Source organism: Berghia stephanieae, chromosome 13 (assembly GCF_034508935.2).
Source record: "Berghia stephanieae isolate SIO BIC M18660-M18661 chromosome 13, UCSD_Bste_1.3, whole genome shotgun sequence".
NCBI classification, from domain to species: domain Eukaryota; kingdom Metazoa; phylum Mollusca; class Gastropoda; order Nudibranchia; family Aeolidiidae; genus Berghia; species Berghia stephanieae.
Genome location: NC_088372.1, coordinates 18,802,234 through 18,830,173, shown reverse-complemented (window position 1 = coordinate 18,830,173; position 27,940 = coordinate 18,802,234). Strand labels below are relative to the sequence as shown.

Genomic DNA, 27,940 nt, shown 5'->3' with positions numbered 1-27,940 from the left:
AACAAACCAGACGTCTTGGAGTTCGAAAGAGCTTTCTATAAAATATTTGGTATTTGCAAGACCCCCAGAAACCAATTCCCTATACAGCTCTTGTGCACGGTTACTTATGACCTTGATTTCTTTCGTACCCACCCCCAAAATCCCACTTATTGTGTGTTATAGGCAGAACATAATAAATAGCTGGGCTGCCACATGCGTGACTAAATTGGCCAAAGAGAGAATCTATACTTTGGCATTAGACACCAATTACCTGATGTCTTGGTTTTTAATCCTAGCCGAGTGAGAGAGAAAAAACAAAACAATCATACATGTATCTGCAAACAACAGAACGTTTTCATTTTACATTGAGATGGGAAGGGGAAGGGATAACACTATGAAAAGAGAGAGAGAGAGAGAGAGAGAGAGAGAGAGAGAGAGAGAGAGAGAGAGAGAGAGAGAGAGAGATGGGTGGGGGATGGGGGATAGTAAGGGGGAATGGGAAAAGATGAAAGAAACAATGGGTTGCCTGATGACGTAGATCAAAGGATTGTTACAGCGGTGTTCACGGTGCGTACTTCGTGAAATTTTAACCTTTTACAGTGACACTGATTTTTTTCTCCAGATGGCTTATGCAGAATAGATCGTTTCCCCTGTGTGTTTGGTGTGTGTGTGTGGGTGTCTAAAGATTGTATGCCTTTGGGTAAGAAACTCACAACATTGCCCCTCCCGGGAAATATAACGGAACCCAAAAAAACCCAAATCTATTTTTGTAACATTACACTTTTTTATCTTTTAATTTCAGTTTTGTTTAGTATTTTCTCATAAAAGTTTTATGGGAAAAAAAAAACCAAAAAAAAACAATTACAAAAACCCGATTTACGTCAACTTCGTTATCTATTAAAAGGGAAAAAAATTGACGTCATCAGCTCTTTGTTAATTTTTTTTAGATGACCATTTTGGTTTATTAGTGTGCCCCTAAATTATAAACCCCCCTTTTGTTTTTGGGTAGGGCTTTTTGGTTGGCCGGGTGTTGGAGGATTTTTTCCCCAAAAAATATTTTGGTAAACTCTACGGGAAGGGAAATTAAAGCCAGTCACGCCCTTTTTTGTTTTTTTGTTTACCAACCCGGGTTTGGGGGATTAATTTTAAACGTTTCAGGGAAACTTTAAGTGTTGGTTTAATTTATTTGGTTTGGGGAGAACAAGGGGGGTTTTGTCATCCCAAACCCCCCCCTAAAAACCCCAATATTTTTAAATCATTTAAAAATTGGAATTCAATAGTCTAATGGGGACGTCCCCCTAACAACCCCCAGGGGGGGGGGGGTTTTGGTTTTAAACAAAGAAAATTTGGGGTTTTTTTATTCTTCATGCCCGGCAAAAAACTTTTTCACCCCCTTTTGTATCCCGAAATGTATAAAAATCAAAACCAAAAATCAGATTTATAAAGCTTGTCCGGGAAGTAAATTTTTTGGGCGTGCGCAAAAGGGGGGTTCAGGAATCGTTTAAGTCCCCTTCCTTTTTTTAAAGACGCATTCGACTTAAAACACCGGCTCTAAAATAGGGGAAAAATTGGGGGGACGGCCCCCTAAAAAAATATTTCTCCCGGGGGGCAAAAAAGCGGGTTCCAGAGGAAAAAAAAACCCCCTTAAAAATTTTATCATTTTTTACCTTTTTTACCATTCTGTTTACAGGGAAAAAGGAAGGGGGTAAAAAATTTTGGGGTTTATGAAGTTTTTTAAAAATTTTAAAGCTTTTTTTTGGGGTTTTAAAAAAGGGGCCGCGTTGCCGGGGGCGTTGGGCTCCCAAAATTTTTTAAAAACCGGAAATTTTTCCGTTTTTTTAGAAACCCCTTACTTAGTTACTATGCGTCATTACGAGGGAAGTGACGTAAGCGTATTATGGAGAGAAACGATCGAGTCAATAGATAGTGTGCGCTTGGCCAAGAAGCTCACAACATTGCCATCCGGAAGTAAAACGGATAAACACACAAAACTATGTGTAACTATGAACTTTTATAGCCTAGTTCATACAGTTTAGTGAGAACTACTCATAAACGCGGATGGCAAAAAAGCAATAAAAAATACCCGAGTAATCTATAGCTACCTTTAGTACATGTCAAGCGGCCGAATGCGTGGCCTTCGTAAAGTTATGGCCTGATACTGACCAAAAAATGCCAGTCTTTTGCCACAAAAGAAAACAAATCGTGAGTTGAATTCAATAGTTCAACCAATGAAATGACTTGTTTCCATGAGCTCTACTAACGACAACTCACTAGGCGGTGCAAAAAAAAACAACAAATAATGACGTCAAATTGCCAGTCCTTTGGATTTCAGTGTCAGGCCATAACAAAACGATGGCTACGCTGATACTGACCAAATAATGACGTCAAATTGCCAGTCCTTTTGGATTTCGTATCGGGCCATAACTTTACGAAGGCCACGCTGAATGGGTCAGCCTCAAAAACAATATTATTTGACATAATGATGATAATTGCATTGATGGTATGCGTTTAAGTAACATATTCAGCAGTTGTGCCCGCCAGATGATTCGCACCAACACACAAAACTGTGTGTAACACTTTAACGGTGAATATCCGATTGAGAGAATTTGAGAACTAATCACCCAACTGACAGCCTGAAAACAATTACAAAACTCCGAGTGACGTCAACTTAATATTATAGTATTCTTAATGGAACTTTCAAAACAAAACTCGGGAGCGGTGGGTTATTTCATGTGTTCTAGCACGAGTATATATACACATTGAAAATATAAGCCAAAGGTGAGTAGACATTTAAAGCCCCAATGTTAGAGAATATATCTCGAATAAGCTACACGTATTACAATGGATTGGTCAAAAATAATATATAGAGAGCCTCGCCTTTGGCCGACCAACCTCCGCTGCACGTCCAACTCGCCTTGAGCATGCATTCACGTAAAATATAAAGATTTTTTTTTAAAACCTACCTCTGTTTCAAAAACTAGCATCTTTCAACTTTCTAAGAAACATTTTGATTTTTCAGAACTTTAGTTCGTTAAAAAAATACCGGCCAATCTGACCCGTTGAGTCGAATGAAAACGAAATCTTGTTGTTTACACGGTTCAAAGGAAATGCCGTAAATAAGCTTTCATGGACTTCCTGTGTTGTTTTTACCGTGTCACGTGACCGTTTTGAGAAATTTGTCGTCTGCTACAAATAATTAGACCGGTACGGGGTAGATATTTTCGTTGGAGCAGAGAAAAAGTGAGTATTATTTCTTGGACTTGTAGAGAGGCCTAGGGTCCACCAGCAGTCAAGTTGATTGAATAAAAAAAAAAAGGCCTTTTTTATCCACCGCCACCACCACCGTGAGAGTGAGAGAGGGGGGGGGGGGGGGGGTGTTGCATGAAGACAAAAGGGAGACGTGTCGCTTGGTGACCTTGTGTGACGTAGAGCATCTCAAGGATGCTGGCAGCAGTTGCAGGTGTTCTTAACCCCTTAACGGCGAAGCTAATTTTTTGCTTTTAGATAATAGTTTGCTTTTATCTTTATTATTGTTAACGGGGAATACAGCGTTTCCACCAAGAGAGCAGTCAGACTATCGCAACTCGGACTTCAATTGTCTATAATCGTTTTGCCGTTACTTGTCTTTTGATGATAGAAGATTTGGTGTTAGGTCAAAGATCGAATTTCGCCGCTAAAAGGTTGCATTGCGACTGGATTTGCTCCCCCCCCCCCCCCCCCCACCTTTTTTTTTCTTCTTTTTTTTTCACCTTAGTATTGTTGATTGCTATTTCCTTTTTATGATTAGCAAGTGCCGTAGGAGTCTCACAGGATGCAGGAGTACTGCAATTAACCCTTTGCCAGTGACACTGATTTTTTTTGTTTTCAAATAATAGTCTTCATTATATATTTTTTTTAACGCAGAAAAAAAAAAAAACGTTTCCACCATAAGAGCAGTAAGAATATTGATAAAAAGCGCTTTGAGCACGTTGGGTGGATATTGCCCTCTATAAAAGCTCAAATTCTTAAATTGTAATTTGTTTTTTGTCTTTTGATGAAAACGGTAAGATTTTATTTTTGGTCCAAGTAAGATTGATATTCGCCTTTAAAAGGTTAAGTTGTTTTGTTTTTTCAGGTTTTTTTGTTTTGTTTTTCAAATGCGGATACGCTGCTTCTTCCTTTTTTTTTCCTCAACTGGCAAGCTATCGCTGTACTTACCCGCATGGCTTGCACACACAAAAGGAAACATCAAGGTCACAAAACCTTACATCCAGGTCACAAAATCAGACAACTAGGTCACACATCAAGACATCTCTGTTTCGTTTGTTCCAAGATAGCAAAACAAACCAGACGTCTTGGAGTTCGAAAGAGCTTTCTATAAAATATTTGGTATTTGCAAGACCCCCAGAAACCAATTCCCTATACAGCTCTTGTGCACGGTTACTTATGACCTTGATTTCTTTCGTACCCACCCCCAAAATCCCACTTATTGTGTGTTATAGGCAGAACATAATAAATAGCTGGGCTGCCACATGCGTGACTAAATTGGCCAAAGAGAGAATCTATACTTTGGCATTAGACACCAATTACCTGATGTCTTGGTTTTTAATCCTAGCCGAGTGAGAGAGAAAAAACAAAACAATCATACATGTATCTGCAAACAACAGAACGTTTTCATTTTACATTGAGATGGGAAGGGGAAGGGATAACACTATGACAAGAGAGAGAGAGAGAGAGAGAGAGAGAGAGAGAGAGAGAGAGAGAGAGAGAGAGAGAGAGAGAGAGAGAGATGGGTGGGGGATGGGGGATAGTAAGGGGGAATGGGAAAAGATGAAAGAAACAATGGGTTGCCTGATGACGTAGATCAAAGGATTGTTACAGCGGTGTTCACGGTGCGTACTTCGTGAAATTTTAACCTTTTACAGTGACACTGATTTTTTTCTCCAGATGGCTTATGCAGAATAGATCGTTTCCACCAAGAGAGCAGTAGTAAGAGTATATTTCGACTCGGGCTTCAATTAAACTATAAATCGCAAAGCTTGTCTTTTAATGATAACATTAAGACTAAGATCTGGAGTTTGGGGAGTGTAAGATGGAATCTCGCCATTAATGGTTAAAATTGTTTTTATTTTTTTTAAATAACACACACACACACACACATACACACACACACACACACACACACACACACACACGAGCGCGCGCGGTCACGACAGCGAGGACCATCTATTGCTTGTGTTGCAACGGTAAACCAGTTTACATGTACGTAGATCCTGAGGCTAGATGCCCCGTTACCGTGTACGTAGGCACTCCCAAAAAAAAAAAAAAAAAAAAAAAAAAAAAAAAAGAAAGAGACACACACACACATACACACGCACACACACACACACACACACACACACACACACACACACACACACACACAGTCTTGCATCCGCTACGAACTAATTTTGCGCACCAATTTTTAATGCACTAATGCACCAAATTGCATACCTATCTAGGGACACTTTTTTCCGTATCTTTTTCTCAATAAACTTTTTTAAAAACCTTTGTTTTGCGCGGCAGGCGGCAGGGCACTTGGCCATTGGCACTAGGGGGCACCAACCATTGGACAGACGAAAAAAAAAACACGATTTCGCGAGGAATGAATGATGAAAATATTTAGGATATAATTTCAAACACAACTTTTGAAATTCATCAAGGATTGTCTAGTACCGAATGTTTTTTGATAGAAAACAAATGTAGCTTCAAATCTAAACTGCTTTTGACGGTAAGCGGTAAGTTTTTATTTATTTTTCTGTCCAAACGAATGATTTGTCCTGGTTATAGAAGCTAAGTATTGGTAACACCGGCTCAGCTCTCTAGATAGTATGCGCTTGGCCAAGGAGTTCACAACATTGCCATCCGGAAGTAAAACGGACCAACACACAAACTCTGTGTAACCATGAACTTTTTTAGTCTGGTGAATAGATAGAATGCGCTTGGCCAAGGAGTTCACAACATTGCCATCCGGAAGTATAACGGACCAACACACAAACTCTGTGTAACCATGAACGTTTATAGTCTGGTTAATACAGTTTAGTGAGAACAACTCACAAACGCGGATGATAAAAACAATAACAAAGGCCTGAGTGACGTCATCTGCATACTATCTATAGTGAAAACTACTCATAAACGCGGATCGCAAAATACAATAACAAAGACCCGAGTGACGTCATCTTCGAACGATCTATAGATAGTATGAAGTTGGCGTCACTCAATTGCCTTTTGCCATCCGCGTTTGTAATTGTAAGTAATTCTCACTAAACTGCATTAACCAGACCATAAACGTTCAAGATTACACATAGTTTTGTGTGTTGATCCGTTATACTTCCGGATGGCTATGTTGTGAGTTTCTTAACCAAGCGCATACTATCTATAAGGTGCTAGAAACAATACCGGAAAAAATTACAGTGACTCTATTTCAGTTCGAAGTAGAAACAAAAAATTTCGAAAGCTTACAAGCAACAATAACTAAACCTGAAGTTAATTCTTGCCAAGTTTAATAAATATACTGTATTGGTGGTTGGGGGGGGGGGGGGGGGGGTTGCTAGAAAAAAATCGAATCCCAAGTGTCTCAGGTGGAAAATGAGTACCTGGCCGTTAACAGCATTGTCGTTGTCCGAAAAAAAAAAACAATGTATAATCGCCTAACAGGTGTTATGTCTAGTTCTACATGTTAGGTGCTGTTGTTGTATTGGGACCCCTTGTAAAGAGCTTTATGCACGTTTAATGGATATTTCGCTCTATAACAGCTCAAGATTTTTCCTTTTTTTTTTTTGTGTGGAAAAAGAAGAAAGGGGGGGGGGGGGTTGCTGGATAAAAATCGAATCCCATGTGGTGTGTAGTTTTGGATTAGTACATTGTGTGTATCGACAGCTATCGCTGGCATCAACAGAGTGTCGTGGTTTCTGAATTATTTAACCAGTTTAATAGTTTTCTGGAAAGTTATGTATTTAACAATTTGGCCAGAAAATTCGTCCTTCAAATTATATCGATCGATTTAAATGAATCTCATCTTGGCAACAGCAACAACAAAAGAAATTCTCAAACCTGGGACTTTAAGGAAGACCTCGGGAGGTCCCAGGATTGAGATTTATTTCCAATGTGAGGGTCATATTATATTGTAAAAGACTCTGAGCTCATTCAATGGATATTGCGCTATATGAAATCTCAATTTTTAAAAACTTTAAAATGGATTTGGTACCTCAAAGATAGCAAAATGTTTTGAATCGAGGTTAAGTAAAAGCCGTACCGTAGCCTTCTTCCATACATGCTTTCCAGCCGAATTTATCGGCCTTCCAGATCCTGAACGTATTTTAAAAATTGTGATACAATTGGGTTTTTCCCACGTACGTTAGATGAGATGTTAATGGAATTTCGACACGAGTGCACTAGTTAAATAATAAGTGATTTAATAGATCTGATGCAACCAGTATCATTGTTCATTATTGATGTTTATGATGTGTGGTTTATCCCACCATATAACTGTCGATGAATAATATGATGTGTTGCTTTGTTTTTTGCTCTCACCATCGTCGATAATTATTAAGGTGTGTTGTATCGTTAATTAACGTTGACGATTGTGTTGTGTTGTTTTCACCCATTTAAGTCGATGATTATGATGGGCTGTTTTGTGAAATCTATAAAGCGAATTGTTTTGTTTGTTTTTTTCCCACCAATATGATGAATTGGATGTGTCGTTTCTCTCATAATATCGATGGGGTGTTACTCTTATAAGCCGATGATTATGATGTGTTGTTTCCTCTCATCAACATCGATGACTATGATGTGTTGTTTCTCTCATAACTCGATGATTATGATGTGTTGTTTCTCTCATAACTTGATGAATGTGATGTGCTGTCTCTCTCATCAACATCGATGGTTATGATGTGTTGTTTCTCTCATAACTAGATGATTATGATGTGTTGATTCTCTCATAACCAGGTGATTATGATGTGTTGTTTCCCTCATTACTCGATTATTATGATGTGTTGTTTTCCTCATAACTTGATGATTATGATGTGTTGTTTCCCTCATAACTCGATGACTTTTAGTTGATCTCAAACTAGGTACTCTGATAGTGTGTTCTTAGAATCTACATGTGTTCCATAATTGAACCTTTCCTATGTGTCTTAAATTCTATGGTGTCGTTTAAAAAAATCTAGCCTTTTTGTTATTATCCCGATGTCTGTCCTTTTACGGGTGCTTAAATACTTAAACGACTCTGTGGTCTTGTTGTATGACACTCGCTTTCGGATCGGAAGGTCCTGGGTTCGAGCCTCGCGCTCGACGCACAGTTGAGTCCTTGGAAAAGGCTCTTTACTCACTTTCTCTCACCGTGCTCAGGCGTAAAATGAGTATCTCGCCGTTAACAGCGTTGTCTTTGTCCGAAAAATTGTAATATCGCCTAACAGGCGGCATGTCCCGTCCTATATGTTAAATGTTGCTGTTGACCAGGGACCCCTTGTAAAGCGCTTTGAGCACATTTAGTGGATATTGCGCTATATAAAGCTCAATTTTTATTATTTTTAAACGAGCTGAATGTGTCGCAAGCGCGGTAAAAGTCGTAAAACAAAACAAACAATAAATATGATAATATTATGTTCGTTTCTCTCATGACCGTCAATGATTATAATTTGGTGTTTCTCTCATTAATATCAGTGTTCATAATATATTGTGTATGTTGCTATAATGCAAGCCAATAAGCGGGTGGTTGGATGGGAGCATCACCCTTGAATCGTATACCTATGATGTTCGCATGGGTGTACGATCCGATAGTGATGTCGTTTCTTCTTCTCTTTACTAGCCTATCCTGCTTCTTTGGTTTGTGATTGTATTTTTGACAGGGGATATTTTTTTTTCTGTAAATCTTCTGCCTGTTTGTTCTTGGTTATTTATAATTTAGCTTATGATATCTTTAGGTTATGATTTTGATTTACATTTGTACTATTTTTGTTAGATTGCTCGTTTTTTTTTGTTTCAGCGGTCTCTCATATAACCTCAATTGTGTTGGAAGAGACCTAAAGCAACAAACAAACAAAAAACAAGCCAATAATTATGTGTTGTTTGTCCATACAATACGTTGACAACCTCCTATACTATCAGTATTATAGACGATTATCATGGATCATTTCTCCCCCCCCCCCCCCCCCCCCCCCCACCATCAAAGCCAATAATTATGATGTGTTGTTTCTATCATCTATAGATAGCATGTGCTTGGCTAAGAAGCTCATAACATTGCCATCCGGAAGTATAAATAGAATGCACTTGACTTAGAAGCTCATAACATTGCCATCCGGAAGTATAGATAGAATGCACTTGACTTAGAAGCTCATAACATTGCCATCCGGAAGCATAACGGACCAACACACAAAACTGTGTGTATCCATGAACTTTTATAGTGTGGTTGATACAGTTTAGTGAAAATCACTCACAAACGCGGATGGCAAAATACAATAACAAAGGTTTGAGTGACGTCATCTTCGTTCTATCTATACGTTGACGACCTCCTATCAATATTATAGACCATTATCATGGATCATTTCTCTCCCCCTCAATGCCGATGTTTACCATGTGTAGTTTCTTCCATCAAAGCCAATAATTATGATGTGTTGTTTCTATCATCTATAGATAGCATGTGCTTGGCTAAGAAGCTCATACATAACATTGCCATCCGGAAGTATAAGGGACCAACACACAAAACTGTGTGTATCCATGAACGTTTATAGTCAGGTTAATACAGTTCAGTGAGCAGTACTCATAAACGCGGATGGCAAAAAAAAAAAACAATAACAAAGACCTGAATGGCGTCAACTTCGAACTATCTATATCGATGATCAATATTGTCATGCTCTGAAAGAAAGAAGAAAAACAAGCCATTTCTATATAAAAAAAAAAAAATTGGCCTGAATACTCGTCCTGCAAGTGTCAATCAATTGAAATGATCTTAACATTGGGAATTACTCTCAGACCTGGGACTTTGCAAGCCCGATGTTTAACACTTTTTGCTAAGATAAAGGTAATTTTAATCCATCGATATATTGAAGGACGAGTTTTCTGGCCAAATTTTTCAATACGTGTTTTTTTTTATTATTATTATTATTCAGAGCACGTCAGAATATGGCGTTCTATTATTGGATATGATTAAGTAAGAGGATACCACGGTTACCGCGGGGGTTTAAGCTAATAATATCGGGTAATAATGATTATTGATTCATTGTCAACTGATTGCTGCTGAAAACGCTGAGAAGATATCTCCGTGTGTTCGTAGTAGTGGTAGCTATAGCTATAGGGAGAACGAAATTGACGTCAGGTCGTTATTATTTTAGGGCAGCCGTGTTGGTGATTAGTTATCACTATAAATTATATCAATAAAACTATAGATAGTTCGAAGTTGACGTCACTCAGGTCTTGTTATTGGTTTTTGCCATCCGCGCTTATGAGTAGTTCTCACTAAATTGTATTAACCAGACTATAAACGGTCATGGTTACACACGGTTTTGTGTATTGGTCCGTTATACTTCCGGGTGGCAATGTTATGAGCCCTCTTCGCCAAGCGCATTCTATCTATAGTTTTGTTTGTTGGTAAGTTTTATCCAGCTGGCGGATGTTTGTAGTATTTTGCCTAAATACATAGCATTAATATCGTGCAGTAAACTGAACCCCTATTTTCGACTACTCCAAGTGGTTTTATGTCGTTTCGATGCGTTAAAGGAGATTGTTCACCAGCAGCTCTGCACGCCAGATGAATCTTACCAACACACATTACCATGTGCAACTCTTAGGATGAGAGAGAGGTGGATATAGATAGTATGCGCTTTGCTAAGGATCTCACAACATTGCCATCCGGAAGTATAACGACCCAACACACAAAACCTTGTGTAACCATGATCGTTTATACTCACTTTAATACAGTTTAGAGAGAATTACTCATAAACGCGGATGGCAAAAAAAAAAACAATAACAAAGACCCGAATGACGTCAACTTCGAACTATCTACAGATAGAATTAAGTTGACGTCATTCGGGTCTTTGTTATTGGTTTTTGCCATCCGCGTTTATGAGTAATTCTCACTAAACTGTATTAACCAGACTATAAACGTTCATGGTTACACACAGTTTTGTGTGTTGGTCCGTTATACTGCCGGGTGGCAATGTTGTGAACTCCTTGGCCAAGCGCATTCTATCTATATCATTCTCGTTATTGTTTATAAACCACCGCCAATGTTTGTCTTAGCACGTCGTGTGAAGGTGTGTCACAAATTCCATGTTTTGATTGGTAAATAAAAAATATTGGTTAGTTGGCGCCCTTCCATTTCAGACAGTCTTGAGTCTATCTTGCCAGAAAACAGGAAGGAGAATTCGGGAAAATGCATACACAATGAGTCAGATATATATTAAATCAGAAAGTGGCATAACTTTTTTAGTAGCGTGTTTTCGATGCAGTTTCCATTATGTTGAAAGCATCGGTCGCCATTTTGAAGCAAGTGCGCTTCACCAGTGGGGACTTTCCACCTGTCCTACATGTACCCGATGTGGGCAAGAACCCGAAACGGCAGAGCATCTAGTTGAACGGTGTGTTGTGACGATGCTACCGGGCGGGTTCGCGACCGTGCACGAATGCGGACCGGACTTTGCTGATTGGGTCGATCGTTATAACATTGTAGTGTGAGAAATGTGTACCGTATTCAAGGGAATGAGCCGTGTAAAATGTCAAAAATTAACTCCCTTAGTCTTTACCACATACTCTATAGGCAGAGTCTTATGATAACGCATAAAAGACCGAAGATGGCTGATCTTTACTCAGCATTTATGCAGGCAGAATATGAGATTCCATCACTCTGAAACCACTCCCATAGTGGGCATACTGTGTCTTCTATCCCCTTATATCTGTTTTCCAACATGCTTTCTGTCTTTGTCTTGGAATGGGATTACTTGGTTTTATCCTGGCCCTGGCCGGAGTCCTAGCTGGTAGTGAAACAGTCAAATGCTTATTTATTGTATTAGGAGATGATATTTTTTTCCTTTAAATCATCTCTCTGGATGATATTTTTTTCCTTGTAAATCATCTCTCTGTTATGTATTATTATATTTGTTATTTTGAATGTATAATATAAGCATTTGAGTGTATTCCTCATTGTTGGATTTTGTGTTTGTGTCCGGATGAGACTTATAGGTGATCTCAAACTAAGTACATTGATGGTATGCTCTTGGAATCTACATCTGATCCCTATTTGTTCCCAGTTCCCCTATGTCTTACTTTTTCTTGGGTGCTTTAATTGTAATTCTAGAACTTATTACTATCCAATTTTCTTCCATTTTACTGGCGCTGATATAACCTAAATGTGTTGCAAGTGCCGTAAAACCCTTAAAAAAAAACAAACAAAAAACCCCCAAAAAACTGAAACCTGCGGTGAATCTTGTGCGGCTATGTGGTCTTGTAGTATGACACTCGCTTTCGGATCGGAAGGTCCTAGGTTCGAAACTCGCTCGGCATATAGTTGAGTCCTTGGAAAAGGATCTTTAATCATATTCTCTCACCGTACTCATGTGTAAAATGAGTACCTGGCCGTTAACAGCGTCCGATAAAAATGTTATATCACCTAACAGGCGTCATGTCCCGTCATAAGTGTTAAGTGTTGGCCAGGTACCCCTTGTAACGCGCTTTGAGCCCTGTTAGTGGATAATGCGATATATAAAAGCTCCATTTAAAAAAAAAAAAGAAAATTAGGGACACACCAAGTCCAGCGATTTGCTAAGCTTCATGTATTTATAAAGCAGTTCATATCTAAATTATGATTTTATAACAGTATAAGTCACATTCTATGAGTCATTTGTGGAATCACTTTCATACAAGATAATATACGCCACCACTGGCTTTAGCGATTAACTCTTTCACTCTTGAGTTGAATGGGATTGAATGGGATTGTGTGAGCAACGTGCCATACCCAAATACACAGCGCCAGACCTGGCGGTTTGAAATCCTTGTCACTTCATCTTTTATCAACTGTGACCCCTCGTCTCAAAACGGTATTAAGTCGGAATGATTAAGATGCTGAAAATGGAATTTGTAGCCAGAAATATAATGTCTAGGTTGAGTTTATATGCTTTATATAGGAGAAGGAATATCATATTTTACTGTGCTACATACCAACGTTTTATATTTTTGACCACTTTAACTATAATTTGACTTTTTGGTATCTGGTCCATCCCGATATAAGACCGTTTTGAGACGAGGGGTCACATTTATACTAGAGCGTTTATATTGAACAATATCCACTCACTACGCGTGCTCAAAGCTCTTTACAAGGTGTTGTCCCTAGCTCACATCTACAGTCAACACGGTAGGACTTGAAATGACGTCTGTTAGGCGATATTACAATTTTAATCGACAGACACAACGCTTTTCACGGTCAGGTACTCATTTCAAACATGAGTACTTACTGTGAGATAATGTGAGTATGGAGCCTTTTCCAAGAACTCAACTATGCGCCGCTCAGAGTCGGAGCGGGGCTCGAAATCTTGACTTTCCGATTCGAATGCGAGCTCCATACAACTGGACCCCATAGCCGTACATGATACACGATTCTCTATTATTTCACAAAGGTTGGTTTAATGCTGTATATACCAAGTCGTTTATTAATTTAGTAGTTCTAAACCCCCGCCCCCCCCCCCCCCCAGTCCCCACCCTACCCTTCTCCAATCTCCTCCCGATCAATGTCCGTGCGGGAAGAAAGATATGGGAAGGGAGAGGTGGGTGGGAGGGAGGGAGGGGGGGGGGTGTGGGTGGAAGGTGGGAGGGAGGGGGGGGGGGTGAGGGCAATGGCATCGAACGTCAGTGTTGTATTGGTTAATCTGTGTCCTATAATAAAAGATTATTGATAAATTTGTGTAGATAAAAGAGTGAGTCTCGTACAACATGAAAAAGGCTCGTATATATCGATTTTTTATCGACAAGATCGACCCATCACTCGCTGCAGTTCGGCTTTTTATAACACAGAGAGAAAATTTATATATATATATTATAAAGTGTTTTTTGTTTTGTTTTTGTTTTTGTTCTTCTTTTTTTTTTCGATTTACAAATAGAGAACCTGCAACATTTGCGGAGAATTAAAGGCCATTGCAGACTCGTCTATTTTAATTATTACACTCCTGTATTGTGGAAATTAACGTAGAGCTAGATCGTGACGAATCTTCTTTTAGCCATCAACGATAAAATTTGTCCGGTAATTGGTTCTGTCATCATCATCATCATCATCATCATCATCATCATCATCATCATCATCATCATCATCATCATTGCCTTTTTCACCCTGGGTCACGGTATAGGGCACAGACAAAGTTTCCATCCTTCTCTATCCTGAGCTAATTTTGTTTTTATCTCGTTCCATGTCTTACCACTTCTCTGTATATCCGCTTCTTTAATTCTTCTCCATGTTCCTCGTGGCCTTCCCCTTGATCTTCTGCCGAAGCTGCTTGTTTGGCGAAGACGTCATCGGGTCAGCAGAGTCATTTCGGCTTTGTCTGTTGTCCTTCATAAAGTTTCTGTCATTGCAGAAACTCTGTTCTGTAGGTGCGCGCAAATGAATCTGGTTACATTGTGGTTCTCTGGCGATTCCCATGGCCAAGGGAGGGGGAGAAGGAGGAGGGTTTGGGTGAGGTGCATTTTGACTTTGACACTTTTCCATTGTTCTGATGACATAATTGGGATAAGTGGTATTTAGATAAGGTAAATTATAACATTAGCCATATGGAATGGAGACATCGGTTTGATTAACGAATTCTAAATGATGTGGACGTTTGGGGTTTACCCCTTTGTCAACAAAACACGATGAATGAAGCACCGAAGACGAACTCTAACAAAGCCATCTTCTCATCTCTCGTTCGTATTGAGTATTTGATTCTGACAGACTTATTCGTTGCCAGTCAATATAAACAGATACATGGAACTGGCTAACTGGTAAAAAGAATAAATAAAGATATTCCAATTGGTTAATCCTTAGCAACGCTGGAAGAATCAATTATGTAATAGGGAGGTGATTTATAAGAAAAATAAATAGCATCTCTCTCACATGAAAAAAAAATGAAAATAGAATTTACAAAGAAAAGCCCCCCCCCCCCCCCCCCCCCAAAAAAAAAAAAAAAAAAAACCAACAAAACAAAACAAACAAACAACAAATCCATTTGACCTTTTGCGGACAAGTGTAGCACTATTACAACTACGCCGCTCGTGTCTCAAATAATATAATTAATTCTAAAGTATTTTGACAAATCATTTCACGGTATTAGATAATTATTAATATGATCTAAATTCCCTCTTTCATTTCATTTATCTCTAATCCACAGTGTGAGAACATCCCGTCTCAAAAATTTACAGTCGGAAGTTATAGATGTGTCTGCAAGCCGGGATATGTGTTACCACAGTCCTCTTCGTCTTCCGGTCAAGCCCAGTTTACTTCCGGTTCTACCGGCGGTGCTTCTGCTGCCGCCACTGGAACTAACAACACAAAATACAACACGAACTTTTTCAACGGTATTGACGTTGAGGAAAGTTATTTAAACTTTATCAACGGAGTTCACAACAATAACAACAGCAACAGTCAATCACACAACTTAAAATATCACCAAAACTTTCACTGCGTTCCCCTTGGGAAAATTAACATAACGTCAGGTCGTCAATCTTCTTTCTCTTCGCTCTCGTCGTCCAATAAAATCCCTACTTCACTGGACTCGGGAGATGATGTGGTCGCTTTCAACGTGAATATGTCCGCCATGAGACAGACGTCCGCAGAGGGGTCTCCGGATACAGCGGACCAGGAAGAAAGGGAGACGATCGTAGCTTTTAATTTCATAGTGCGAGGAATACCGCTCGGAATACAGAGTTTTTGTATGACAGTGGCTGTTGTCATAGGGATGCTCATTGTTTGTCTCAGGAAGACCAAGGTAGGTAATCGTTAATTGGTTTTTGCTGTTGTTGTTGTTGTTGTTTTTGTTGTTGTTATTATTCCTGTTGTTGTTTTTGTTGTTGTTGCTGTTGTTGTTGTTGTTGTTGTTGTTGTTGCTGTTATTGTTCTTGTTGTTTGTCGTCGCTATACTTACAATTCTAATTATTGCCATTATTATATTTAAAAACTTGAGCTTTCATACAGAACAATATCTACTAAACGTACACAAAGCGCTTTACAAAGGTTCACTGACCAACTTCCAGCAACACTTAACTCACTCAATCCTAGAGATTTTGCTAAATTTCAAAATTGGAAACATATGTATTAAAAATGTGCATGTATGTGCATTGATAGTTTTATTCAAATATCATTAGCATGCAAAAACTAAAAACATTAGCTTTGATACTTTGCCTATAATAATTTGTCTCATAAAAATGTAATAAATAGGCATGGGGTAAAAGTAACCCGGGAAAACTACGGATACATGCTCACCACATCCCGTGAGCATAACAAAAATAAACAACTATTATTATATAATTATAATAGGGTTCACATACAGGACAAGACATAACACCTGTTAGGCGATATTACAATATTTTTTTTCCCCGACAGAAAAAAAACGCGGTTAATTACCGGGTACACATAATTTTACAGTTGAATTCGGTGGGAGAATGTGAAGGACTTAACCATGCGCTGCTGAGAGCTGTACTCGAAACCAGGACCTTTAGATCAGAATGGGGACTGTTATACCATTAGACCACATTGCCGCAACTTAAGCTTAGTTGTGCGGCTTTGTGATTCTGTTGTATATAATAATAATAATAATAATAATAATAATAATAATAATATAATAATAATAATAATAATAATAATAATAATAATAATAATAATAATAATAATAATAATAATAATAATAATAATAATAATAAATAATATATGATGATGATGATGATGATGATGATGATGATGATGATGATGATGATGATGATGATGATGATGATGATGATGATGATGATGATGATGATGATGATATAATAATAATAATAATAATAAATAAAGTACATTTATATAGCGCTTATGCCGAAGCTTCGAAGCGCTTCACATTGACCATCAGTAAAAAAAACATTACACACTGCAGATTCGGACATACGGACAAAGGCTCACACGCATCCAATTACACACACACACACTCACACACACACACACATCCATATACACACTGTACATACATATAGTACTCACACACAAACACACACGTATGACTCTTGAATTCGGGTCGTTAGTTCCCTGGTTTCAGTCCCACCCTTTAGTCCTTGGAAAAATCACAATATCCACAATTATTTCTCTGGAAAAAAAAATCACAATACTCACAATTTCTCGCTGCACTCAGGTGTAAATGGGTACTTGACTCGTAATAGCGTTGTCTCAGCCAGAAAAAAATATATATGATAATAGCGTCTCACAGGCTTTATGTCTTGTCCTACAAGTTATATTAATGTTGTTGCAGGCTTGGAACCCCGAGTAATGCGCTTTGACCACATATTGTAGATGTTGTGCCAAATAAAAGCTCAATTTTTATTTTCTAAAAATGTATTTTCTTTTTTGATACCATCAAAATCCTCCTCCTCCTCCTCCTCCTCCTCCTCCTCCTCCTCCTCCTCTTCCTCCTCCTCAACCACCACCTCCTCCTCAACCTCCTCCTCCTCCTCCTCAACCTCATCATCATCATCACCATCATTGGGGCATCGTGGCTCAGGTACGGACGTGGCTTCTTACCCTTGCCACGTTGTGTGGCCTTGAACAAGTCACATCGGCCTAGCTTCTTTTTGCGTGCGGCGCTGCACTGCGTTTGACGCCTGGGTTATTCCGGTCTTCCCTTGGAATAGATCTTAAAGACACATTTCTCCTGGGGGATGAATAGAGGGAATTTATGTTTTTGTATAGAATCATCATCATCATCATCATCATCATCATCATCATCATCATCATCATCATCATCATCATCATCATCATCATCACCACCACCACCACCACCATCACCAATGACAACCCCCACCACTCACCACCACACCATAATTCTTGTATAAAACCGGTTATGGTAAATTCGTAATTTTTCCGAGATAAAACTTGTAGTCGCTATAGAAAACTTTTAAAATCAACAAGTTACCCTCATAAGGATTTAATAACACTTCAAAATCATTAAAATTATGTCAGCTCGCTTCAACTTTCATTTTCAAGAAGTTTTAAGGACTTTTGGCTAACCCACACCGGAGACTGACTCCAACGACCCGGCACTGCCGTCCTCTGCCATCTTCCGGATAAAGACGTCGGGCACGGACAAAATACTAAGAATAAAGAGAAGAGCAGTTAGACCTACCAATACCAAGCACCTAAAAAAAAACGGCAGATGACGTCGGGTGCTTGGTATGGGTAGGTCTAGCGGCTCCTCTCTGTATTCTTAGTAGACTGTTTGCGTGAACGGGGCCGATTAGAGGTAGACGAAGATTGGGATTGTTTGGAAGCTTTAACCCTTTGCCCACTTGTCATTATGATATCCGAAATTATGCTATTGTCGTCTACATCTACGCCAGAATAGAAAGAGAGGGCGGAGCCTGCCATGATATAACACTTTATGGAGCCCTAATTTCATCATAAAAGTTCTGTCCACTGACAGGTGGGTGGGTATCGCTTTCCAGAACTTAGACTCCACCCTCTCTTTCTATTCTGGCGTAGATGTAGACGACAATAGCATTTCGGATATCATAATGACATGTGGGCAAAGGGTTAAAGCTTTCCAAACAATCCCAATCGTCTATCTCTAACCGGCCACGTTCACGCAAACAGTCTAGTATTTTGTCCGTGCCAGACGTCTGTAGCCGGGTCGTCGGAATCAGTCTCAGGTGTGGGTTAGCGTTTAGACATTCTGAAATTGGAGCAGCCAAAACTTCGTAATTTTTCTAATTTTTCATGGTTGTAGTCAGGTCTGCGAATGTCATACCACACGACCAGAATATCTCCCATTAGTTATGCTTCGGGCACTTTTTTCACATTTTACTTTTATCCACCTTTAAGGGGTCCCGATAGTTCAGTTGGTAGAGCACTTGCTTCACACGCTAATGGACCAAGATCGATCTCGGGTGCAGTCGAGATCTTTTTTCTTCTTCTGACCTTCCTGTTCATCCCGCAGTGATTGGGAAGCTGGTTCTGTTAGATTTGGTGGAAAGTACTTTCCGATAGACAAGACAAGCGTCCTATCCAAAGAATAGAAAGCAATTGCCTGTTTCATACCATTTGAACAGGGATAAACTCCGGATCTATCGGCCTATTGGTTCGGAAGGACTATTTTTATCCACCGTGGAATGGAAAAAACGTACTTGTCGACCAATAATCGAGATGATATCACGAATGCTAGTTGGTACACAGTTAGGCTTATCTAGTACTTGGTGATGAAATATTATATGGGATAATTAATAAAACATGCCGAAACACACATACACACACAAACACACACACACACACACACACATATATATATATATATATATATATATATATATATATATATATATATATATATATATATATATATATATACAGATAGTCTGCGATATATTGGAGAAAAAAATATGGCCTGCAAATGACGTGTACTTCTTTGCTGGTCCGAGAACCCAAATTGCTATGGGCTCTTTTGTTGCAATTGAAATATACATTCTCAAACAAATGAAAGATAAAGCCCATTACAACAATGTTTTATTTTTTAAGGGCCTAATTGTGTTAGGTTATCAGGCCTGCAAATGTATGCACATCGTCTGAAAGGGTGTTGCTTCAAACATTGCTTGATTCAAATGATGACTTCTATCTTGTCAAAAATTGATGGTTCCATTGTGACCACTTGTTGCTATGCCTGTCAAGCTATTGACACAGATGCCTTTTTAACAATTGTCTTATAGCTAGTTTGCGCTTGGCGAAGAAGCTCACAACATTGCCATCCGGAAGTATAACGGACAAACACACAAAACTCTGTATAACTATGAACGTTTAGAGTCAGGTTAATACAATTTAGTGAGAATTACTCATCGGCGCGGATGGCATAAAACAATAACAAAGACCTGAGTGACGTCAACTTCGAATTATCAGTATAAGTCTTCAGTTCTAGCAACATACAGAGCATACACTATTGGAAATTACGTCAGTTGTCATAATATATTTGTTAAAACTAGTCGAGTACACATTTAAGTTACTTTTGACTCGAAAATATGAAATAATGTATAGATAGTATGCAGATGACGTCACTCAGGCCTTTGTTATTGTTTTTGCCATCCGCGTTTGTGAGTTGTTCTCACTAAACTGTATTAACCAGACTATAAAAGTTCATGATTACACAGAGTTTGTGTGTTGGTCCGTTATACTTCCGGATGGCAATGTTGTGAACTCCTTGGCCAAGCGCATTCTATCTATATTTTGGCCCTGAAATCAACCGCTGACCGTAAACAGGAGACCCCATAGACACCTTAAGTGCTTGCCTATCACCCGGAGTAAACATCCCAAAGATCCTGAGTATCACTCACAATTCTAACACAGATGATTGGGAAAAAAAAACAAAAAACAAAAAAATACAACATCGTGTCGTCAGGTTTTCCGATGCAATTAACCGGTAGATAACCACGCCTCTCGGACAATCGTCATAATGTAAACAATGGCAGTGATTGGTAGAAACAGCAAACTACACAGGTTTTACTATAGATGGTATGTGTTAAGTAAAATACCCTCTGTTCTACCTCTTGATCAGTAGAATCAACACAGAAAACTATGTGTAAACTTAAACGTTTATAATATGATCGAGAAAATCGTGCGAGAACTAGTCACCCATTTGTCAATATAAAAACAATAGCAACGATCAGATGGAGGTCGAATTAGTTCACGTTATTGTTTATAAACAACCAACTATGTTTGTCCGAGCACGTGTGAAGGTGTGTCACAAATTCCATGTTTTGATTGGTCAAAAATCTACTGGTTAATTCCTTTTCAGAGTGTCAAAATATTGTGAGAAATACTCACTAACTGGGCTTGACCAATTTGTGTGTTTGACGTGTACTAAGGGTATATCAGGCCTTTTCATTCAGGAAATAAAAAAAACAAAAGATCTTTTTTCCCTTTCCGTTTGCTCGAGGTCATTGCTCACATTGCAAGCTGCTCAAAATGACCCACATGGTGAAAAGTGTTCACAGATTTTGAAATATCTTACATTACGATTGGCCGTTTTGTTCAGCTTGACACACTGGTATGTTTACAAAATTCATAAACAAAGCAGTGTGTTTACATTTGTAAAGAAATATCCAATCGTTGGACCTCATTAAATCATGTGATGATGACTCGGTTGGACGAAAACATGAATATAGATCGTTCCCATTTAAACGATGTTAATGAATGATGATTATTTTTAATGAATGACAAGGTTTTTATTTGTTTTTGTTTTGTTTTGTTTTTTTTAAAGACTACGACGACAATGATGATGATGACGATGTTGTTAATGATGATAATGATGATGATGATGTTCATGGTGGTGGTGATGATGATATGACGATGATGATGATGATGATGATGATGATGATAATGGTGATGATGGTGATGATAATGATGATATTGATGATGATGATGATGATGATGATGATGATGATGATGATGATGATGATGATGATGATGATGATTATGCAGGTGATGACAATGAGTAGGAAGAGAAAAATATGAAGAGGAGAGGGAAATTGAGAACTGGCGGGGGCGGGGGGGGGGGGCGGGGAGAGAAATTAGGAAGAGGAGTAGGTGGAGTAGAAGAAGAGGGAGGAGGAGGAGGAGGAGGAGGAGGAGGAGGAGGAGGATTAAAATTGTGAAGAATAGGAAATAATCTTTTCAATGACTCGGCGTTTTGAATTTATTGAATGTTGTCCCACGGACTCGCCAAATAGTGAGTGTGACACACGGAAGTCGTCTGAATGTGAATCACGTATGGCTTGCGACATCTAGCAACACACACACAGTACACGTTAACTCTTACACCAACACACACACACAAACACACACACATACACACACAAACACAATTTACAAATACCCCCACACACTTTTGTTATGAAAAGAAAAACACAACAGCACACAAATACGTTCACACACACACACACTCAAACACACACATTATCACACTGCTGTGGACAGATTCACACACACATACAAACACACACAAACTCGCTCACGCATTTCTCGTTCATGTATTTTGACCATCACCAGTTTATCTCAGCACGCACATAGTCTGGGAGGCACAGAGAGAGAGAGAGAGAGAGAGAGAGAGAGAGAGAGAGAGAGAGAGAGAGAGAGAGAGAGAGAGAGAGAGCACTGTGCAACTTGGAGTAAAATATCGATCTCACAGAGGTTTCACTGTTACAGCAAAGGCGGTTGGCCCCGCTGGTGAAGTATGGTGCTCCAGTTACGCATTTTATATTGTTTGCCTTGGATGTGCTGCCGTTATGTCTGTGTATATTATGTGAGAAAGTGTGTACACTTGTGTATGTGTGTAGGAGAGAGGAAGAGAATGTGTATGTGTGTGTGTGTGTGTGTGTGTGTGTGTAAGAGAGAGAGAGAGAAAGAAGGAAAGAAAGAGAGAGAGAGAGAGTATCCACTGTTTTTTATCCTTACAAATTATCTTCACTCTTGCCATGTTATTTTTTTTTTTCAAACACTTTATCCCTATTTCAACCTCCCATGTTCAATTTGGACAGCACGTCTTCATAAATATTCCTTGGTACCTCTTAGAGAACATTCCAACACCCCCTCCCCCCCCCCCCTTTTTTTTTTTACCACCCCCTTATCCCATCCTCCACCCCGGTCAAGCCGAAGCGAATAATATCATGGAACTGAGGCAGCGTGGGTCAGCGGTACGGTCTTTGCTTCCTACCCGAAAGGTACCGAGTTCAATCACCAGCCGCTACGTTGTGTGGCCTTGAGCGAGTCACCTCGCCCTAGCTCAGTTTGCGGCGCAGCTCTGCGGCTGACGCCTGGGTAATCCAATCTATCCTTGGAATAGACCCTAAAGACAAAATTCCCCTTGGGAATGAATAAAGGGAGTTTTACTATTTATTTTATTTATTTATTTATTAACTTGCCTGCTAAGTATCCATTATTTTGTAATTTCACTTTCACCACGTTCGTCACTATTCGCATCCCATGTGAGGTCTTATTTTGACCTCCTATGGTGGAAAGGAGGTCACGACTTGATGTGTGTTCTAGCCCCCTATATTATTATCATCTGTTTTCTGAGTTGCTTTCTGTCTTTGTATCGGAACGAGATTACTTGATTTTGTCCTGGCCCTTGTCGGAGTCCTTGGCTGACAGGGAAATTGGTCAAATGTATAGTATAGATAGTATGCGTTTGGCTAAGAAGCTAATAACATTGCCATCCGGAAGTATAACGGACCAACACATAAAACTATGAGTAACCATGAACTTTTATAGTCTGGTTAATACAGTTTAGTGAGAATCACTCACAAACGCGGATGGCAAAATACAATAACAAATGCTTGAGTGACGTCATCTTCGTTCTATCTATAGTGTTAGTTTTGGAAAGCGATATTTTGCTTTCCTCGTAAATCATACCTTTGGTATGTACTGATCGTTATATTTGTGTATTCAACATATATCTTGTACACATTTGGCTGTCTTCCTTCTAGTGGGATCCTTTGCTGCTGGTGTATAGATGATACTCCACGTGATCTCAAACTCAGTACATTGATTGGATAGATAGAACGACGATGACGTCACTCAAGCCTTTCTTATTGTATTTTGCCATCCGCGTTTTTGAGCGATTCTCACTAAACTGTATCAACCACACTATAAAAGTTCGTGGTTACACACAGTGTTGTGTGTTGGTCCGTTATACTTCCGGATGGCAATGTTATGAGCTTCTTAGCCAAGCGCATACTATCTATACTCTTGGAATCTCCATCAGAATCTGTTCCTTATTTTAACCTTTGCCTTACTTTTTCTTGGGTGTTTCAATTTTAATTCTATTGAGCTATATATTGAGCTTTATATAGCGCAATATCCACTAAATATGCTCAAAGCGCTTTACAAGGATTCCCTGGTCAACAGCAACATTGAACATATAGGACGGGACATGCCGCCTGTTAGGTTATATTACAATTTTTCGGACAAAGACAACGCTGCTAACGACCAGGTACTCATTTTACACATGAATACGGTGAGGGAATGTGAGTAAAGAGCCTTTTCCAAGGACTCAACTATGCGCCGAGCGCGAGACTCGAACCCATGACATTCCGATCCGAAAGCGAGTGTCATACCACAAGACCACATAACCGCACTAATTCTAGAATTTTTTGACTCTTCCATTTGTTTTTCCTTTTACTGGTATCCTACTGATATGACCTATAAAACTGTCGCGAGTGCCGTTTGGATGTTTCGTTCTCACTAAATCTATCAATCAGATTATTAACTCACACAACCCTAACATCGACTATATCCGTAGTTTACCCGGGTTACTTTTACCCCAAGCCTATTTATTACAGTTTTCTGAGACAAATTATAGGCGTCGTATCAAAGCTAATGTTTTTAGTTTTTACATGTTAATGGTAGCTGAATAAAACTATCTATGTACATGCCCATTTTTAATACATTTTGTTTCGAATTTTGAAAAGTAGCAAAAATCTTCAGAATTGAGTAAGTTAACTCTCTCCTTACCAGCTATTTTTAGAATTTCCCCCGAAAATTCACTCCCACCCAACACAAGAATAGACGATTCTTACTTAACTCTCTCCTTACCAGACATTTTCAGAATTTTCCTTGAAACTTCACACCCGCCCAGCACAAAAATAGATTTTGTTTCTTCTCGAACAGGAAAGGAACAAATACATTCTATACATAATATTGTCCAGTGTCTAATTTTTATCGCTATAACAAAAATATTTTCTTTATAATTTGTGATGTATAAAGGATATCAGAATGAGAAAACTGTTGGCTACATCGTAACGAATGTGACGATTTTCCTATGGGTGGTAAGGAGAGAGTTAAACAAAAAAAATTACAATGAGCTCTATTGACACACGGGTATGTATAATTTCTGATTGAACCAGTTGCTAAAAAGAATGTGATTTTAAGCTAGAATGAGTAGGAATGTGAGGATTTGATATATATATATATATATATATATATATATATATATATATATATATATATATATATATATATATATATATATATATATATATATATATATATATATATATATATATGAGCCAAGGTCAAAAGGTGCCAATTTTTTTTCTCAAAATAAAAGTAACATAATAGTCCATTCATGTTTCTATATGTGTAGCAAAAACCCTGTACTTCATGAATCAAAGGCCCTTTAGATAACTTTAAGGTCTAACGCAGCATAATATCGTCAACAATACCTATAGGTTGCTGGTGTCACCTGTGACCGGTGACACCAAAATGAGACAAAAAACTCAATAACCAAAAGGTTTTTGTTGAGTATCAAACTTTATTTAGTAAGTTATAGACAAAAAGACACAATCAACAACAATCATAGTACATTAATATTACCAACTATTGAAGAAAATGTTGCTTTTTGGTGTCATCGGTCACAAGCAACATAGAATGCAAATATATTATTTCATAAAAATGTATGTACATTAACAACAACAACAATATTGCTTATGTTTATTGCCAGCAATGTTCAGAAACTTTTGGAATAAAATGTTTGGAAATAATGTGACCAAAGCATATCTTATTTAGCGACATTGTGTCACTTGTGACATTAGACCGATGACACCATTACTTATGTCACAAGCAATACCAAATTGCAATTTCGACAATATATCATTAATTTCAGTCAAACCAGTGTAATAACCACAGTTAAATATGGAATTTAATAATATTCAGAAACCAAAGACTTCAAAAATAGAAATTTACATGGAAATTAGAGCATCTGAATGTGACTTGTGACATAAGACCGGTGACACCATTACTTATGTCACAAGCAACACCAAATCACACTTTCGTCCATTATATATCATTATTTTCAGTCAAAAAAGCACAATAACCTACTCTAAAATGAAATTCAATAATATTTTAAGAGACTAAATACTTGCAAATTGGAAATATACTTAGAAATTAGTAATACCATTGTTGCTATTACTTTGGTCAAAATTGGCACTAGAACGCAATTTTGCCTCAATAAATCAAGAATAGCAACTGAACAGATGTAATATAGTCTGTTAAAATGTAATCAATGACATTTCAAGCTTTGAAGAACATGAAAACAGAAATACATTAGAAACTGCAAACTTAAGTGTCACCTGTGACATTTTAACCAATGACACCAACGGTCACAAAAAGTACCAGAAGTCACACAAACACTAGATAAATATCAGCCATGGTAATAAATTCATGTAAGCATACTGTAACATCCGCCCTACTGCTCAAATCTGCTAGTTTGTAGTAATTTAGTGTGTTAATAGTAAATCAAATCAAATTCTTGACAACCCTTCTTTTATCTGGATTCGTCAAAAGCTTGAGTTTTGTCTTTTTCTTGATTGATACAACCCTGAAACATAAAAAAATTAGAATTACAAGGAAATAATTGTGTCAAAATCACAGTCTTATGTGAGATGCCATAATATCATATTTGTAAGTAGAATAACAGCTGAAAACATACTTTTTTGGTGGCACTTTGTAATATCCAATATCAAGTGTTGCTTGTGACAATGTAAAATAGCGATGACACCAAAGTTCAACTTACCTTTTCTGCCTGGAGCCACGCTGGAAAGGCAAATGAAAGTGCTGCACTTCAAAGACTGGTAAGAAGGGTGGATCAAAATTGCGAAACGCCATTTAACGAAACAAACTTCCACGTGTTCACGCATGCCGTGTTGCTTGTGACAAATGACACCAAAACCAATAAACCTCAATACCGGTAAAACGGTATACATTTACTACAAGATTTGAGTTCAGATAGTAAATCTATGCTTTTTTCTCATAATAAAACATTTTATAAACATTAAACATGAGCTTTAAAGTTTCGTGTCGAGTCTTAGTATTGTGCTGTGTTTGATGACACCAAAGGTCACAAGCAACACCAAATTTTAAAGAAGTCTATATGAAACTTAAACAGATATGTAATATACTGCAATTGCGTTCAAAAGTAAATTTTGACTTTATACTATTAGTCAAATTTCAATCACGTGAGCTAAAACATCACATTTAATTTCTACATGATTTCTAATAAGGTGATGCGTTGACCTCGTTTTTAACACATGCCAAACAACATTCAAATTTCACTTTCAAGTTGTTTATTTCATATTCTGTTGAACAGAGTATGTTGAGCTATCTCATTTTATCTCTTCTTCATATTATCAATTGATTACAAGCATTAACCCAATGAAAACAGCCCATATTTAAGTAAAAATAAAATTTTCTTAACACTGGTATCAGGCGGGCACCTTTTGACCTTGGCTCATATATATATATATATATATATATATATATATATATATATATATATATATATATATATATATATGTATTTTTTTTCCTAAAGCAATATATATGTATACACACACACACACACACACATATATATATATATATATATATATATATATATATATATATATATATATATATTTATATTTATATACATATTGCTTTAGAAAATCATTTCCATCGTTCCCATTCCCAATAAAACAGTTAAAGATAAAAGAGGCTCTGTAATAAAGTGTATAAGTGCGCGCAAATGAACCTGGCAACAAAGTGGCTAGATGGCGATTTCCAGGGCCAAAGTCAAATTAGGGGCCGATCGTCATGCCCTATCAAATATTCTAAATTACCATTGGAGATTACGGATTATAGAGTTACCCTTGATTTAAAAAGATTTGGAAGTTTCTCGTATATAATATAACAGGGGGGAGGCGTCGCTCAGCAGTATGGTCTTTG

General features: G+C 38.1%; 1 protein-coding gene across 1 annotated transcript in view; it reads left to right on the top strand.

Annotated features, from left to right (window-relative positions):
• Positions 1-27,940, top strand: part of LOC144959111 (uncharacterized) — an 84,840-nt gene that overhangs the window by 47,022 nt on the left and 9,878 nt on the right. The window contains exon 4 of the mRNA XM_078891533.1: positions 15,345-15,941. Within this exon, the coding sequence (XP_078747659.1) occupies positions 15,345-15,941 (597 nt within the window). The remainder of the gene's footprint in view (positions 1-15,344; positions 15,942-27,940) is intronic.